This window comes from Peromyscus leucopus, chromosome 15 (assembly GCF_004664715.2).
Source record: "Peromyscus leucopus breed LL Stock chromosome 15, UCI_PerLeu_2.1, whole genome shotgun sequence".
In the NCBI taxonomy this organism is placed as follows: domain Eukaryota; kingdom Metazoa; phylum Chordata; class Mammalia; order Rodentia; family Cricetidae; genus Peromyscus; species Peromyscus leucopus.
Window position 1 is genome coordinate 2955141 of NC_051076.1, and position 17867 is coordinate 2973007.

The 17867-nt window shown below is 37.5% G+C and overlaps 2 protein-coding genes across 15 annotated transcripts in view; one reads left to right on the top strand and one right to left on the bottom strand.

The window, feature by feature from the left end:
- The window catches only part of Cast (calpastatin), a 101336-nt gene extending 92801 nt beyond the window's left edge, over positions 1–8535 (top strand). For all 11 annotated transcript variants that reach the window (XM_037211097.1, XM_028894009.2, XM_028894012.2 and 8 more), the window contains 6 exons: positions 450–542; positions 1963–1998; positions 2484–2576; positions 4359–4430; positions 7039–7090; positions 8215–8535. In XM_037211097.1, the coding sequence (XP_037066992.1) occupies positions 450–542; positions 1963–1998; positions 2484–2576; positions 4359–4430; positions 7039–7083 (339 nt within the window). In that variant the 3' untranslated portion in view covers positions 7084–7090; positions 8215–8535. The remainder of the gene's footprint in view (positions 1–449; positions 543–1962; positions 1999–2483; positions 2577–4358; positions 4431–7038; positions 7091–8214) is intronic.
- Positions 8536–10839: 2304 nt separating this feature from the next.
- Erap1 (endoplasmic reticulum aminopeptidase 1) overlaps positions 10840–17867 on the bottom strand; it is a 34273-nt gene continuing 27245 nt past the window's right edge. For all 4 annotated transcript variants that reach the window (XM_028894008.2, XM_028894007.2, XM_028894006.2 and 1 more), the window contains 6 exons: positions 17650–17806; positions 16755–16939; positions 15424–15585; positions 14811–14951; positions 14326–14407; positions 10840–12131 (listed from right to left, as the gene is read on the bottom strand). In XM_028894008.2, the coding sequence (XP_028749841.1) occupies positions 11979–12131; positions 14326–14407; positions 14811–14951; positions 15424–15585; positions 16755–16939; positions 17650–17806 (880 nt within the window). In that variant the 3' untranslated portion in view covers positions 10840–11978. The remainder of the gene's footprint in view (positions 12132–14325; positions 14408–14810; positions 14952–15423; positions 15586–16754; positions 16940–17649; positions 17807–17867) is intronic.

The following is a 17867-nucleotide window of genomic DNA, read 5'->3' on the forward strand; positions in this document are numbered from 1 at the left end:
GAATCTGTGATAGAGACCAGGGAACCTCACAGGGCGTGGTACCAGGATGGGCATGGTCAGTCTCTCCTGGCTTGCTCCTTTACAGTGCTTTAAAATAGAGCTGGAAATATTATCTCTCTGCCTGCCATGGCATGGGGACCTGACTTTTAATATGAAAAGCAAAATTCAATCAGGAAAATAAATTTTATTCCTGTGGGCTTTTAGCTACCAGTAAGGTTTCTGAGGATAACTATTTGATCCTTTCATTTGAAAATTCACAGATCTGGGGTGACATAGAGAAGAATATGTATTCACATTTTTCAGCAACTCTCTGCTTACCATCCATTTTGTTGCTCTGTTTCTTATGTTTTGCTTTAGGAGAATACAATAACTGTAGTGTCTGCACCTTGAATTATATTTTGTAAGTGAGAAAGGAAATGAACATCCTTTTATCTCTTCAATGTTTATAGGAAAAAATTAAAGCAGAACATCGTGAGAAACTTGGAGAAAGAGATGACACTATCCCACCTGAGTATAGGCATCTCCTGGACAATGATGGGCAGGTAAACTAAGGCACACAGTATAGATTAGGCCACTGCTCTAACTTCACTGGAAGTGAATGGACCCTGCATTCTTACAGTGCATAAAAGCACATCATGACAGTCCTTTTCATGGCCCTCCAGAGGTGACAAGCAGGCTGTCTACCCCTCTGCTATATCTTCTTGAGATGGTCTTATTAGATACTCATGTTCTGAGCCCTGCTGTGAAAACACTGTTGAGTAATGCTTACTGGTTCTTAATAATGATTCCAAAAAATATATAGTTAAAAATTAATTTTTCAAGAAAAGTCTCCAAAAAGGACTGAAGGAATGAGATGTCAAAGGAAGCAGTCTGTATATAAAGAGACCAGAGGAGGGGCAGTGGTGGAAAAACTTAGAGGACAAATAAACAAGACTGCCGTCCCAGCCTGGCCTCCCTCCTACAGTACCGCAGAGCCTGAGGGCAGACAAAGCCTCTCTGCAGTCACTGGTCTATTTCCCCATCACAGAGTCCCTAGATTTTCTTTTTCTTAAACCCATCTGACTGCTTTCCCTTTCTGTTTGGGGATGGACAAATCATCCTTCCCAGTCCTGCTCACAAATGGAGCAACGGAGTCCAAGTTCCATCTGTATGCTCAGAAGCCTTTGGTGGGGCCTCAGTGCGTGCTGAAATAGGAGTCCTTTGTTTTGCTTACACTAAGTGTTCCTGGCAATTCTGTATCCTACTATCATTCACCGTCCCCCATGTTAATATTGCCATATCATCCTGTTTGCCATCACTGGAGGAGTTTCATTTAGTGTTCTCACCTTAAGAAGAATAAAATCCTTTAAGTTAGTGGTACTTGTAATTCCTCTCTAAAAAGAATCTTCAGATCTTTTGAAATACAATGAGCATTAGGGGTGGTGCAGGCCTATAGTCAGTTATTTGGAAGGATGAGCAAGAAACATTGGAAGTTCAAGGCAATCCTGGGTAACTTAGAAAACAAAACAACAACAAACTGTAACAAAAGCAAAAACAAAAAAAAAAAAAAAAAAAAAAAAAAAAAAAAAAGAAAGGAAAAAAAAAAAGATGGCTAGGAATGTAACTCACTGAGCTCTTGCCTGGAATGTACCAGGCTTTAGGCTCATTTCCAGTATGACCCAAACCAACCAAACAAAGAAAAAAATAAAAAACTCAAAGTATCATTGGTAATATTTTAAGTGGATATAAATCTTAATATCTAGTCACAGAAAATTTCTACATAGTCTCTGTGTCACTTCCAGAATCAAATCCTTGTACCCCTGTTACTATTGAAATGCCTGTGAAAATGAAGATCTGGGTTAGGTGCCAAGTTTATCAATTCTGTATAGTCCTTGAATAATATATTCTAAAAATACTGTCTTTGAACTGAGTGAGCCTATACAGAGATAATGTGGTTAAACGAAAGTCTAACTTGTTTTTAAGGGCAAACCAGAGAAGCCACCTACAAAGAAATCAAAGGTAAATACTATGATATATACTTTCATTCTTTTTAGTATAGATGTAGTCTTCTTTTAAATTTTAAAGAAACTAAAATTTGTTAAGTATTTTTGTCCTGTGTCAATGTGTGCAGATAAGCCTATATATTACTAACTCTAATTTATTTCTTGCAAGAGTCTCTTAAAAATAGCACCAGATTTCTGAATAAGAAAACTTGTAGTAAAGAGTATAAAATGAACCAAGCATCGTGTTACATGCCTATAATCCCAACACTTGGTAAGGGAAACAGAAAAATACCAGGTTCATGGTTACATAGTGAATTTGAGGTTGGCTCAGGATACATGAGACTGAATGCTCAGGTTTTCATGCTTTGTGTCTCCTTTACATAGTTTAGTATTTTTAGGAAAATAAATGCCAGTGAGCTTTTCTTCTTAAACATATTTTACTGTTAAGTATGTGAGATGTTGCTCTATGGCAATCCCCTTGTGTTTCTACTAACATCTTAGAAGCCTGATCATGACCAGGACCCCATTGATGCCCTCTCAGAAGATTTGAATAGCTGCCCCTCAACTACAGAGACCTCACAGAATACAGCAAAGGTACTCTGCTTTTTCATACTTATTTCTTTGAAATACACATGAGCATGTATGTATACATCTATACAATTTTTACAGTGTAGAATGAATAGAATAATGTTATAGAGAACCTTAAAGGAAAGTTACAATTCTACTGCCCACAGCATTATTGTCATATTTCCTTGTCTTTGTCAATTTTTACAAAATTGTTCTCATGCTTCGTTTATTACACATAATTTAACAGAATTCCATCAAGTTTCTGCCTGTGGCCTAAAGCTTCCAAAGCCATCATTTTTGTTTGCTACATGGTTTTGTGAGTGACAGTAAGTCTGTCTGTGCTCATTTTTCATGACAGTCTTTGACCCCCTAGACTGTCTTCCACTCATTTGTTCTTTGGAATTTCCTCCTGTCCCTCTTGGTGCAGCTGGCTGACTCAGGCTCTGCAGGGCCATTTCTGGTTTTTGTCTCCTCTTAGGCCATCCTGGCAGCCTTTGCACAGTCTCCCTTCATGTGGTCACCTGTCACCAGCTACCTATTTCCCATTGAGCTGGGTACTGCATCTATAGTTGGATCTTTGATTTCTGTGCTCAGATTAGCAGAGTGCTAATATTTAATACGTGCTCAAAACATGTAATTTGAATTGAATAAAAAAACTAAACCCATTGTTTTGTTCCATTAATATGTTAGTAAAATAAATGAAAACAAATGTGTAATTCAGCAGTTGAGGTTCACTTAACCTATATAGCACATGTCTGAAATCACATAAAAGGGTGGATGTTGCAGTCTGTTTGCTGTTGTTTTAGCTGCTTTTAAACACAACACATGATCATACCCTCCATACCAAGTGATTTAATTGACAGACTCCTTCAGCCTCCTGCTTCTTTCTTCTAGAAATGCTTACTTGATGTTTCTGTCTCCTTTCCTCTTTATTCTCTTGTCTCACTTTATTTTCCCATTACTTTTCCCTCCTCTCCTGTTTTCTCTCCACTTGGTTCCAACCCATTCTTTCCTTTTGTTTTCATGCAGCCTAGACAGCTTGTAACAGTTCTTATTGTTAGATTCATTTCTCTGCTAACGCTGAAAACAGGAGTTTGGGTTTTGGTTTTTGCTTTCCTCCATGGCACATAAAAGTCAGCCCAAGTAAAGAAAAGCTCTGAATTTTTTTTTAACCTCTGTTTTTCTAAAATAAAATTGTAGGTATATATTTGGGGTTCACATGACATGATGAGATGTATTAAACACCAGTGTGAACCACAGTTTTCTTACTTGTAGCCTTTTGTAGGTGGAAGTTTCTCTCCTGCCTGCCTGTTCTCAAATACGCAGCAGCCACTTCTTAAATAATTGAGTTGGAGGCTAATATTATTTATAAATGCTCGGCCAGTAGCTCAGGCTTATTGCTAACTAGCTCTTATATCTTAAATTAACCCATTTCTATTATTCTATGTATCACCATGTAGCCAGTGGCTTACCAATACTTTCACATCTTGCATATTGGGTGACTTGCTGGCATCTCCCCAACTCTGCCCTTTTTCTCATGTATTTCTGCTTCTATTTCCTACCTTCCTCTATCCTGCCTTGCCATAGACCAAACCAGCTTTATTAACTAATGGGAGCAAAACATATGTACAGACTAAAATATGAGTATATTCACTATTATTTTAAAAATCAGTACCAAGCTACCCATTTTTATTCAGTTAAATTGGGAATGTGCAGGCTGTTTAACAAGAGTAGTCTGGATTCATCTGATGACCAATGTCTCCATGGATTGATGATGATACTAGCCTCATTACATTTCCATTGCTATAGGAGAAGAGCAAGAAGATGGGTTCAAGTTCCAAAGCACCCAAGAATGGAGTGAAAACAAAGGATTCCTCCAAGGTAAACATGGCCATAAACATATCAGTATTAGTTTAACAATTGCAAGGAAGTAAGATTTACTTGTTAGTGATTTAGTTTGTTATTGTAAGCTATTTAGAGCTAAAGTCTTTTAAGCAATAGCTACCTCCTTGCATGCTTTACTAAAATAAATAAATACATATGTATATAAATAAATAAATAAATAAATAAATAAATAAATAAATAAAATACATCTCGTGGGGGCTGGAGCAATGGCTGAGCTGTTAAAAGTACTGACTGCTCTTTCGGGGATCTGGATTTGGTTCCCAACACCCACATGTGGCTTACAACCATCTGGAACTCCTGTTCCAGGTGATAGAATGCCCTCTTCCAGCCTTTGGGGCACAAAGCATACACGTGGTGCACAGATATACATGTAGGCAAAATACCAGTACACATAAAATTAAAAAAAAAAAAGTTTTTAAAAGCTATTTAAGTTGAAGCTTTAAAGATAGGAACACATGTGCATATATAATGTTTTAAAGTAACCGGTGCTTTGAAAATATAAATGTGTCATTCACACAATTCAAGTGGCATGTGGTTCTTGCTTTTATTACAGTACCACCAGAGCATGTGGCTTACATAGATTTTAGAACAGGGAATTTATTCTAGTTTGACTTCTGATGCAATAATAAAACACTCTGACTAAAAGTACCTTACTGGAGGAAAGGGTTTATTTGGCTCACACTTCAGATCACATTCAATCATTGAGAAACCATGGAAATAATGCTGCTTGCTAGCTCTCTCACAGACCCATGCTGAGCCAGTTTTCTTATATAAGCCAGGCCCACTTGCCCAGGGACTAATGTCGCTCACAGTGGGCTCAGCCCTCTTACATCAATTACCAGTCAAGACAGTCTTACACAGACATGCCCACAGACCAGGCTGAACTGAACAATCTCTTAACTGAGAATCCCTTCCAATCCCAGTGCCTCTAGGCAATGTTAAATTGACAAAATTCTAACTAGGACAGAAGGTAATTTGTAAAGTTAGGAAAGATATTAGAGTTTTCACAGTCCAATGGATTAGTTGCACAGTTTTTGTGAGGGAGATTAGTAAATAATGAGACAACTCATATAATGACCAGTATTATGTCACTTATACTTGAGATAATTAAGTTACAAGGAGAAAAGATTGATTCTGATCAATTTAGGGCTCCATCTTATGATCGATTGTCCTATTGCTTGGTTCCCCTGGCTGGGGCAGTGCTTTATAACAGGAGTCTGTTGGGGGGCAAACTGCTCACCTCTTAAGTCAGGAAACACAGAAGAGAATGGGGTACCACAACTCTGAGAGAGATTAGGGCACACCACCAATGGCCTAAGGACATCAGATAAGGCCTTGCCTTGTAAAAGTCTATAACACCCCTGGTAGTTCCTGCCTGAGGCCAAGAATTTTACTCATGGCTCTTTGAGGGGCATTCAATATCCAATTCATGTAGCAGTACATAACTTTCCATGTTGTGCAAAGTAGAATGAAAACCAATGGGTGGAAGTTACAGGTTCAAACTAAGTGTTGAAAACTGGGCATATGTAGCACAATAGTTGGACACTTCCTATCACTAAAATCCCACAAGCTGGAGTCAGGAATGGATATTGACTCAGAGAATTTTTACGTTCCTTCCAATTTCATGTATAACTTTAACTACAATCCTCTGACCAGGAGAAATTAAACTAGACCTTCATGGTCTAGTTGCATCAACACTTTGGTTTTTTTTTCTTTTCTCTTTGAGATTATAATATAATTAAATGATTTCCCCCTTCTCTTTCCTTACTCCAAACTCTGATATATTATCCCTCCTTGCTCTTTTTCAAATTCATGGCCTCTTTTTTCATTGATTGAATCAGTACTTCTTAAGAACAAGCTAATGATGCCGGGCGGTGGTGGCGCACGCCTTTAATCCCAGCACTCGGGAGGCAGAGCCAGGTGGATCTCTGTGAGTTCGAGGCCAGCCTGGGCTACCAAGTGAGTTCCAGGAAAAGGCACAAAGCTACACAGAGAAACCCTGTCTCGAAAAAACCAAAAAAAAAAAAAGAACAAGCTAATGAAATCTTCATGTAATTGATTTTATCACAGGATGCAAGAACATTGTTTCTCAAATAGGTTAAATTATTAATCCCTTATCATTTAATTATAATTATAAAGGGGCCTGATCAACCCATTTACAGAAAATAGAAATTGTAATGGCTCCACACAGTGGAAATGAGTCAGTTGGCCCCTTCCCAGTGCAGAAGAGGATGGGGTCATTGTGGGATGGTGAGATGCTGACCTTTTAGTTCCAGAAACACTTATGCATTTTAAAGTTTTCTTATAGTGGCCAATAAAAACATAAGTTTAAAGTGGAAAATTTAGGGTTAGTTAAGACTACTTATAGCTTATAACTTAAAAATAGAGTGAAAGGACAGGCTGTGTCAGATGAAGAAAAGCATAGACTAGGCTCTTTTATTCCCTCACCTCTCACCCCACCCCCTTTATCTTCTGTTTGTTTAGTCCCTAGGAGCCCATTTTCTCATTAAACTTTCCTGGTGAAGCAGGGTTGAGCACTGATTTAGAAATGAAAGCACTGACTCTAGCTTTGCTTCCCCCTTAGAAGACAGAAGTGTCCAATCCAAAGGCTGACGAAAAGGAAAGCTAAACATTTGGTAAGTTGAGATTTCACGGTAGATAGCAATAACTGTCCCTTCTGGCAACCTGCATTATGGGGAGAGACATGAGGTTTATCTCTTGAGTACTTTATACTTGTGGACTACTTTCAGGAAACACAAGTTGCAAAGTTCAAAGCATTCCATTCTCCAAAAAAGCACTAAAGGGATTATCGTGTTACTAGAATTTAAAAAAGAATTATATGATGAAGAACTCTTTAAGGAGCTGAGTGGTGATTGCACACACCTTTAATCCCAGCACTCAGGAGGCAGAGGCAGGTGGATCTCTGTAAATTCAAGGCCAGCCTGGTCTACAGAGTGAGTTCCAGGACAGCCATGGCTACGCAGAGAAACCCTGTCTTGGAAAACAAAAAATAAAACAAACAAAACAATACTCAGAAAACAGCTTCTTTACTAGCCAGCTGGTACTCACACGATCTGTCTTGATTATTAAGGCGTCCACACGCCGTACTTTTAAGATTTTTAAAGAAAATCATACATTAGAAGCTAGTGGAATCTTTGAAAACCAGATGTTTTTGTACAGGTTTTTCTTGCAAAGCAAATTAACATATTACAATTAGTAGCAAAATGGCATTGATTGGTATCTGAAATACCAATCATACTGAGTGGTGGAAATGATAGAGTTTGGAAATAGAGACAGTTTAAACTTTTTAACCTTGTTTATTTGTCTCAATTTTGGAAAGAACAATGATTGATTCTGACCTATCCTTCAATATATGGGCTCTGGCCTTCCTACAAGTCATAAAATGAAACTGCTTGCTCAACAAAGCCTAAAAAAAATTGAAATGGGGCTGGCATGGTGACTCAGCAGGTAAAGATGCTTGGCACCAAGCCTAACCACCCAAGTTCCCTTGTTGATGCACCTGGTAGGTCCACAAAAGTTACCCCCTGACTCCCATGCGCACAGTGTGGCATACACATCTAAATGAAATTTTAAAGTAGGAATTTTTCAAAAGAAAAATATGGATAAAATCAGGCCCAGCTCTTTTACCATGATCCATTTCATTTCCTGTAGAAATATACCAACTAGAACTACTCCATTTTTTCTCAGTTAAGTGATGATTTTATATTAATAACCCATTCATATATACTTGTATTTTCAGGGTATCTGAATAGAAATTCTTCAGCTGGTGGATGGTGACTTTTGAAGAACAACGGCTTTGGTGACAACTTTTCTGGGTGGCTTCTAGACAGTGATATTTGTTACGTCTTTTGACATCTTAAACATTGGTTTGTTATTCTTTTCCAAAAAGAAAATGAATTTGTCTGGTTTACCTGTGTTACTGTATTGAGTATGGATAAACTTCAAAGATTTTAAATTGCCTTTAGGTGGGAGAAGGAAACTTTATATTTGTAAGAAATATATTTCATAGTTTCTTAAACCACCAAAAACAAACAAAAAAAAAAAAAAAAAAAAAAAAACCCAGAAAACCTTTGCAAACTTTTGCACATTATACATACAGTGCCTATAAATCTCATTAGTAGTTTTGGTTTGCACTTGATGTTTTTAGCATTTGAAAAATAATGCTCTCATCTTTTGTCAGTATTCTGATTTCTTATTACCTCTTTTCCTTTCGGCTTTTGAACTGTATTTGATGTATCTTTGGGTTAATGTTGATAAGTCAAGTATAAAATATTATACATTGGGCACATAACTCCTTTGGGGCTGCTAGTAATAAATTGATAGATAACCTGGGCAAACCAGGGAGCACTAGTCTCCTTTTGTACCTGATTTCTCCTTTACTAGGAATGAGGACTTCTACTCATGGCCAGAGAGGTCACACTGAGACTTGAACTAAGTCAGCAGAAGAGCAAAGCACAGGCTAGTGATGTCACTGCACAGCAAGTTTCAGCACTGAAGTTGGAATTCTTAGAATATTCATGTGGCTTAAACTATACTGGTTTACCATAATATTAAACTATGGTTTCCACTGTCTGCATGAGCCCCAGATTGCAATCATTTGCTTAGAATCATTTGCCCCACTGTCTATATGTGGTTTTATGGAAGTCAAATTTACCAAACACAAAAATTAATTTCCTTAAAATAACACACATACACACATACATGCAGTATATATATATGTATATACTAAAATTTAAAATCTGCTTCTATATCATAGCAGGTTAAGATATTCTAGTATCTTTGAATGGTATCTCAGATTTTTCTGAGCACTGCACTGGTATTATTGATGGAATTTTGATAAACAATTCCATCTATAGTTCCTGGCATTGAATGCTGGAAAAAATGTCAGGTATATATAAACCAGACTTTAATTTTCTTGTTTCCAGAGACCACAGCCTTCTTTGCCATCAATGCAAAGATTTTATTAGGATTTTAATTAACTTTACTAAACATAACTAACATCACCAGTGATTCCTGGGGGCAGGTAAGACTAAGCAAAAGTAATAACACTCATAATGAACATGATACTTGTTAACTGCATCCAAAAGTACTTTCATCCATGCACCTTTTAGATGTCAAATTCTACCTACAAAAGTGTTGAATTCCCAGTCTCATAAAAAGGGTGGTACTGTTCTGTTTTCAAGGCACTGACAAGAAAAGAATATACTCCCTGAGAGATTTGAACCCATTGGTGTCTGATACTTGGATCTGGGCAATATAGGTGTTTGCTCTTTTGGTTTCTAAAAACATGTTGAAACCTTTGACATTGACAAATATACCTCCAAGGCGATGGCTGTAGTATATAATCATCCATACACATATAGGAATATTTTCAAATGATTTAACAAAATACATAAATTTAAGAGTGCCTATAAAATTATACATACACTTAAGGTACCAATAATACTTTTCTTAATTGGGAATATCCTCAAGACTTGAGCAAATGCTCAATTCACAGTGACTTGCATAAGTCATGGAACTAAAGAAGTCCTTTTCATTCTTTTTTGCCTTTTACTTTTTAAATCCATTTAGTCAAGAGAAAACAATTGCAGCTATCTCCTTAGAACAGATGGATTTTATTACCAAAAAGTTGCTGCACATATAATATTTTATCTGTTTAGAAAATGGGATTTTCCAAAAGTGTAAGTGACCAAAGCAAAAATCAGTATTTGTGTTTCATTAATCAAGATATAAAATGCAATTAAAGGAAAATATTTTACATGAAAATCTTGGCTATGTGTTCTTTTTTAGATGTAGTCTGTGGAAAAAATTACAAATGATTTATTTTTATTTTATTCTCAAGCCATCACATGGAGTCACTATAAAAAATAGAATTGTAAACACATTCGTTGTAGTTTTGATATGAAGTATCCCTCCAGCAGGCTCCCAGGTTGAAGTTTTGGCTCCCAGTTGGTGGCAATAGTAAAAGAGAGGAATGGATCATGAGGGCTCAGCTCTTTGTGGGTTAATCTATTTGCAGTCACCAGTGCATTTATGACTTCATACTTGAATGGGCTATTAGGAGGTAGATGATAGTTGGAGGAAGTAGGTCCAGTCTGTGGGAGTATGCTGTGACAAAGTACACTGTGTCCCCAGACTACTCTCTGGCTCTTCTATTTTCTGGCCACTATTAGGTAAGCATTCTTCCCTGGCAACTGTTATGGTTGCCATAATGTCTCACCATAGGCCAGTTAACAAGAGATCCAGCAAACCACAGACTAAAAGCACTGAGCCAAAAATCTTTCGTTTGAGCTATTTAAGGTATTTTTTTAGAGCAATGAAAATATGATAATTGAGTCCCCAGCCCCACAGTATCTCTATTCCATAGTATATTACAGCACTTTATTTTGACATTGTTCTTATCAGTCATATTCATTTATCCTGAAATACATGCCATTCATCTAAAAATTCTTATGTAAGACTTAAAGCATTCTTTCCTTGTACTAATGTAAGTGCACTGTTCATATTATCCTTTATTACTGAGTCTTCAATAATATATTTGCAATAAGTGCCAATATGAGTCATTCAGGAATTTAAAACACAACTCCCTACTGTAGGATCAGTGATTCTCCAGTGTATCTTAAAATGAAGGGTATTTCTGATACAGAATTGAATGCACTCAATTTTTTTAGGAGTGAGTTTCCAAAGGAAGTAGGTGGCTATCATATTTATACTTATCTGAGGAGGGTTCTAGCTGCACATTTTTTTATAAAGGTTTAAGTAGAGTATGTAAAAATGACCAGTATTGCCACGACTGGTATCACCAGGTTCCCACGATTGTCCCTTGCCCTGAATGGATGAGGAGCAGTTACTAGAGACAAGAAATAGAAAAGGACTGTGTGGAAAAGAAGACTATCTCTCAGGAGGAAGACTTGTGAAAACCTGCCAGACATAAACACAGGGAAATAAATGCCTCTACCCATTCTGTCCAGAGTCTTAGAATCATCTATCAGTAAAAACCCAGAGGGCAAAGATGCCTGGTTAACTGGACCCTGCAAGGCAGCACCCATACATGAAGCCAGCAAGACAGGATGGACAGGAGACTTAGAGTGAGCAACAGGAAGGCTGCTGCACAGCCGTTTTCCAGTGTGGCTAACGATCCAAGCATTTGCTACACACGTGTCTCACTAGCCATGGTCTTGAAGAGACATGGATGAGTGTCCGGCACAGGAGGCACAGGGGTTTGCGAGCTGCAGGGCTGAAGTATGAAATGAGAAGAAGCCCCTTGGCTTCTCTGTGGCAAGGAACTGGGCACTTGGGCTTACACTGCAGGGCCGTAACTGTCGGCCAGACCCATGCCGCAACAGACACTGAAGACAAACTTTTCTCAGACATGGTCAAGTGAAATGAAATAAGAAAATATCTTCAGTGGGAGCCAAAACAACTATCTTTAGTTTGAAAATACTCAAATTGAACAAAATTTTGTTGATTATAAATCACAGGAACTTGGTAAGAAACAAACTGTTATATTTCCAGCTTTTGTTTTTGCAGCCATAGTCTGATTTTTTCAAAATTCTTATCCATCCATCGTATGTTTTCCTCAATGGTCTCAATGGTTTGTTGAACACAACGGAGCTGAGAACCATTTTCTTTCAAGGACATGAAGAATTCTTTTACCTTGGGAAGAAAAGGTGAATTTTAAAACATTAGTTTTGTTACATTAAGCAAATGGTTATTTAAAGCCAGTTAAAAGAAAAGTAGAGCCAGAACGCCATGTAGAAGGAAGTCCAAGGGGTCTGGATATGATTATGTGTAACTTAACTTTGAGCTACACAAAATGAGCTCATGCCACATGATGTCAGGTTCTTTATTCTGTAGCTCTTTTATTTATTCACAGTTGCCAGACTTTAAAAGGCTTTACTGTTTACCATTTCATAATTAAGGGTTAAGAGTGTGTCTATTTAATATGCATTCTGTTACATATACACAGATAAAGACTTAAGTTTTTCAATATATCTGAAAAGCACAATGTACAGAGTATCTTCTTTGCCAAGTAAAACATTGTCAATGACATAAGTGCAGTCATTTTCTGGAGCCTGTCCTTTATTACTGCCAACACTATAAAGAAATGGGACTCTCAGTAAGTTATGGTGGTAAGATCCCAAACCTTGCCAATATTTTTACTCCAATCCACAATTCCTGCTTTATTCCCTCCAGATTAAATCTACATAGAGTTACCCACAGTTCTGGAGAAATAAGAGACTGCACCACTCTCTCCTCAAAATATATCTTTTTTCTTGTTGCATCCCTGGGTATCTGAACCCTTAAGCTCATATGATGGACAAGCTGCCTTTGTCAAGGCACTGAAAATAGTACTATTTCCTGTCATCTTCCACAACCCATAAATTTTCACAGCACTTATCCATTTTTTTGAAGTCAAGGAGGAAGTATAGTACAAGATGTTTTATTAATTATGAATTCCAGACAGCTAAGTCCTCAAAAACCCATATCATAACACCATGTTATAAGTTTACCAATAGCAGGTGGAGAAAGAGTGACTTTTAGAAAGATCAAGTTCCAGTGAGTAATGATGCAGAGTTGTTCTAAAATTACTAAAAGTCCGGTGGCTGGGGGAGAGAGGAGACATTCCCTTCTCTCTGCCCCACCCTATGCTTCAGCTCAGTCTACTGCTGCAGGACACAAGATTGATTCCTCATTACGTTGGACACTCAACAACTTAATAAGACATCAATCATTTCACTTCACTTATTATCTAAAACATTTCATTTATCCTTGAGCCCATTGTGGTGTCATGACTGAAATGTGGACTTCTACACAAGCTCTAGCAAAGCCAGCTTTTAACACTTCCCCTTGACCCCAGATTGTGTCTTCTGTCACACAGATTCAGCGGAGTACCCAATTCAGATGTGCCTCGCTGCTTAGAAGGGTGGAAGAAAGTCCCCTTTTGTAGAATTTATATGTCTGTTAGTCCCTCTGACTAGACAGTTTCATATAAATTTCTTATTTTTGCCTGACCACTAGGAAGCTCTGTGATAATTGTCAAATGTCATTGCAATAAGTATCTTCATATAGTTATCGCCTATCTTCTATGCAGCTTTTTATTCTTTCATATTTATTTTACAGATGGACCTTGTAGATGCCTAAAATTCTTTTTTTTTTTTTTTTTGGTTTTTCAAGACAGGGTTTCTCTATGTAGCTTTGCGCCTTTCCTGGAACTCGCTTTGGAGAGCAGGCTGGCCTTGAACTCACAGAGATCCGCCTGCCTATGCCTCCTGAGTGCTGGGATTAAAGGCGTGTGCCACCACTGCTGGCCTAAAATTCTTTTGAGAAGTATATGATACTATAAGTGAGAAGAGAAACATGACTTTGGATCCAGAAACACCTGGACCCTCTCTGCCTCTTCCACAATAGGTGGTCAGAATATTGTCCATCTGCACCTCTAGGATTCACTTTTAACTTCTTTAAGTGAGGGCCAATTGTGTTGAGTCATTTTCTTTTTAAGCTGAAGGTTTTTGTTTTTTTTTTATTTTGCTTTGAGACAAGGTGTCACTATATACTCCTGACTAAACTGGAATTTGCTTTGTAGACCAGGCTGGCTTTAACTCACAGCCTGCTGCTGCCTCTAGAGTGCTTGGATTAGAAGCATTTGCTGTAACACCTGGCAAAGTCCAAGTTTTTAATTGCAGAGCAAAGCTTGTCTCATGAGATGCATACACACTGGAACTCAAAAATTGCATCAAATGACAAGATTCATTCTCAGAATACAAAACCTCTTGTTCCTGCTTTTTTCTAATAGCTAACTGACACTTAAGTTCAAAAGAAAGAATTTTTCACACACATGCCCCTTTACCTCTTCAAGGCGAGCTCTGGTAGAAAACTGGTCTGTTGTTCCTGTTACCATGTGCGCTATGGTCGGTGAGCCAAGTTCAAACCTAGAAAATGACAAAAGGTGTCCATTCAATTTACACTTTAAGTGTCTTGTATATCCTATAGCATTTAAACAATCTATTTGTAAAATGTAATCTATACCAAGATCAAGAACATAAAGGAAATGACAGCTCTAGGCACGCTGTAAGAGTTAGGGGAAAGCTACACTGACTTTGAAGGAGGGAGGCTTCAGGAAGCCCAAGAGTACCAGAAGAAACAGATGGGGTGGGAAGCATTACTATCCAGATGCATGGACTCATGTTGTAAATCACATAGGGATATTTTAATTTGAAAAGTTATCTTCAACCTAAGATACTCCTTCATATAAATAGCAAAGGTTAAGCACACATGGGAGGAAGGAGATGAAAGAATGCACGCAGTCCTACCACAATTTTTGGCACTACTTACTTTTGTACAAGTTTATTCCAGTTTTCCCTCAGAAACTTCCAGGCCAATGGATAACCCACTGGGTTTCTGCCAATGAGTATGAGAATATGTGGAAATTCCTGGGTTTTTATTATCTCTCCCTTAAAACTTTGGTCTAGAAGCCTATAATGATTAAAAGAAATGTTAGTAACTAAGTGATTGAAGAGTAACAAAAATGTTCAATAAAATAACTTTTCTAAAAGAAAAAAATCTGTTTGCCAATAATAAAATCCTAAAAGGTAAACTGGTAGAGTCTTGATAAATCCACTATAGCAACATGATTAAGAGCTAACATTTATATAGTGTTTAATAACATTTATATAGTGTTAAAAGACCTATATAGCATCTCATTTCCTCAAAACACTTTCTACAAGTATCCCTAAATATTTCAAATATGTTATTGCTGTAAAGACAAACAATACACACTTCCTTAAATATTTTCCCAAAACTTGGTTCTAATTACTTGGCATCCTTAGTAGATGTGTGCCCACTTACACAGCGTTTCCAGCAAAATAAATAATTCATGGGTAATAGAGCAAGAACAAGAGCCAAAATGATCTCTTTTATTCAGTTTCCCTTGGCCACATGGACTCACCACTGAAGCTTTTCCGGGTCTTGGCTTGTGCAGAGGGCAAATTCAATTTGGCTTTTCTCCGTACTAGACAAAGACGACTGATATTTACTATAAAGAAAATCCCAGCCTTCTGTGTTCTGGGCCCCCACAGCAAACACTGCCATTGTCACATCAATAGGGAGGCTGTGGGAAAGAATAAACACATAAGGTCCTGAGACAGAGCAAGTGCTCTTAAATACATAATGGGGAGCAGTTATGAACTAGTTTCATATTCACAGGTTCATTCCTGAAAGCATGAATACTGTTTCCTTCTGTTACACTTTATGAAAAGAGGCAAGAGAAAATGTCTAAAATTAGATTTAAGCAGCCTCAGAAATACAGTAATAAATGTCACTCATAAATGCCTACTCATCTATCTTTTAAATGATGAGAAAGAAATTCAATTGAAACTCAAAATTTATTCCATGAAGAAAAGGAATTTCAATAGCATTATGGTTAGTAAACATGTCCTTTAAAGGCAAATATCCAAATGGTTACCAAAAATGATTCCTGGATGCCATTAAATTCTAAATACAAACAGATTAGCAGGAGTGGAGATTGCAGACACTGCAGAGCCTATCTTTCCAGTATGAACAATTTTACTAGATTCTCTGGGCAGAGTTTTTGAAGATATCAACTTGTGGGAGCCCAGAGATTTCCTAGTGAGATCTGAGCTTGCTTTACTCAGCAGGGCTGCATAAGAGGATGACTGTGCCATGGGCCTGGGTACCAGGTGTTTGGAAGGGTCTACACTTGGCTGTTTCTAACAGGGGGAGGTCTTTTGCCTCGCCCCTTGGCATTGTTATATAAAAAGCCCTTTTGAATAAAGTTCTGGGCCTTTGGGTATTGACCCAGGTCTTCTCGAAGCTACCCTGTGTTTCTGTCTTTCCTCTCGTTTGCTAGGCCTATCATTTCTATCTACAAGTTTCTTATCCCTCTCTCCTCAAGAGTACCCTGAAAAAAGTGGGGGAAGGTCCCCCCACATAAATTCCTGTAAAATATAATTGCCTCTGTTTCAGCCTGCCATGGTCATGTCAGTTCAATCATTTTATACACACTACACAAAGTAAGAGTTACTGAAATTGTGTTCTAACTCCACCCCTAGACATTGATTTTTAGGCACAGATGTTCTTTGTTGCATTTCTTAAAATAGAAAGTTGAGAAATGTATAAATTTTAAAAGGCAATTTATTTTCCAAAAACATGAAATAGGGAAGACTTATCTATCCATCCTCTCCCTGTGGTTAGTGCCAATATGGGGAACAGGAAGGATACTCTTTACATCAATAGACTGCATGTTCAGTGTGAACTGACCTCATGTTTCCATTGGATGCCTTCCACTCTCTGAAATAGCCCTCTGCCCTCTGCACACAGGGCTGATACTTGCGCACACAAGCAAGGAGGAGGAGCTGGCTCCTGAGCATCCTCTCTGAGACAGAGCCCTCGTCTGTCCATGTCTGCTTATCAATAAGGTCCTTCAGCAGCCTGAGGAGGAAGGCCTGAGGAACACAACAGGAACAGTGACAATATGAGTCCTGTCACAGCATTTCATATTCACACAGCCTAGTTCTCCTGGTGATAAGAAAATCACATAAACACATATTGAATGTATTTTAATAATGTTGAGTGAGTGGTCCCCTTACAAGAAAAAAAATTCAAATGGAACTATTCCTTAATGCTCAACCCCACTTCTTTAAAAGTTTGCAACTCTATTTAATTCAGTTATAAAAGGAACAAAAAATAAAAAAATTATTTTAACATTATCACAGTAATCTTTTCTAAAGGTATCCCATCTACTTTTTCCCATATATGTAAATTAGGATGAACAGACTAAATTTTATGAGCAAAGTGTACAAATTGTCACATTTGCTCAAAAATAGCAATTTTGGGTTTCTTCTTCAAGTGCCACTTAGAATCCTGGAAAATATCAGGATTAGAAATTATAGCAGATAAGTCAAGTGAAATAAAATATTTGTGGGGGAAAAATTAAGTACAGAATCTAACACCACTGTTCCTAGTTAGTATCAAAAGCCTAACCTTTGCTTCAGTCAATCCAAACTGAATTTTTGCTTTTCCTTAATGTATAAGAGGACATATATGTGTATTTGTAGGTGTATATACATTCAAATAAATAGAATAATAAGCACACATTTTATTCACAAGAAAAATGCAGTTATACTATAGCTATTTGATTGATCTTAGGTTTTACCTTGAATTGAGTTTCCACCTCACTCATATCTCTTTTCTCCATTAACTTATACATAGGTATCAGTTCATTCAGACCTTGGAATACAGGCATAATTTCTGTTTCATTTTTCAAGTACAGAGTTAAATCCAGGGCTTTTTCAATCGATAACTTTCCAATGCTGAGCAAGAGACAACATGGTTACAGGTTTATAGATAATCTTTTTGCTTCAACATATATTG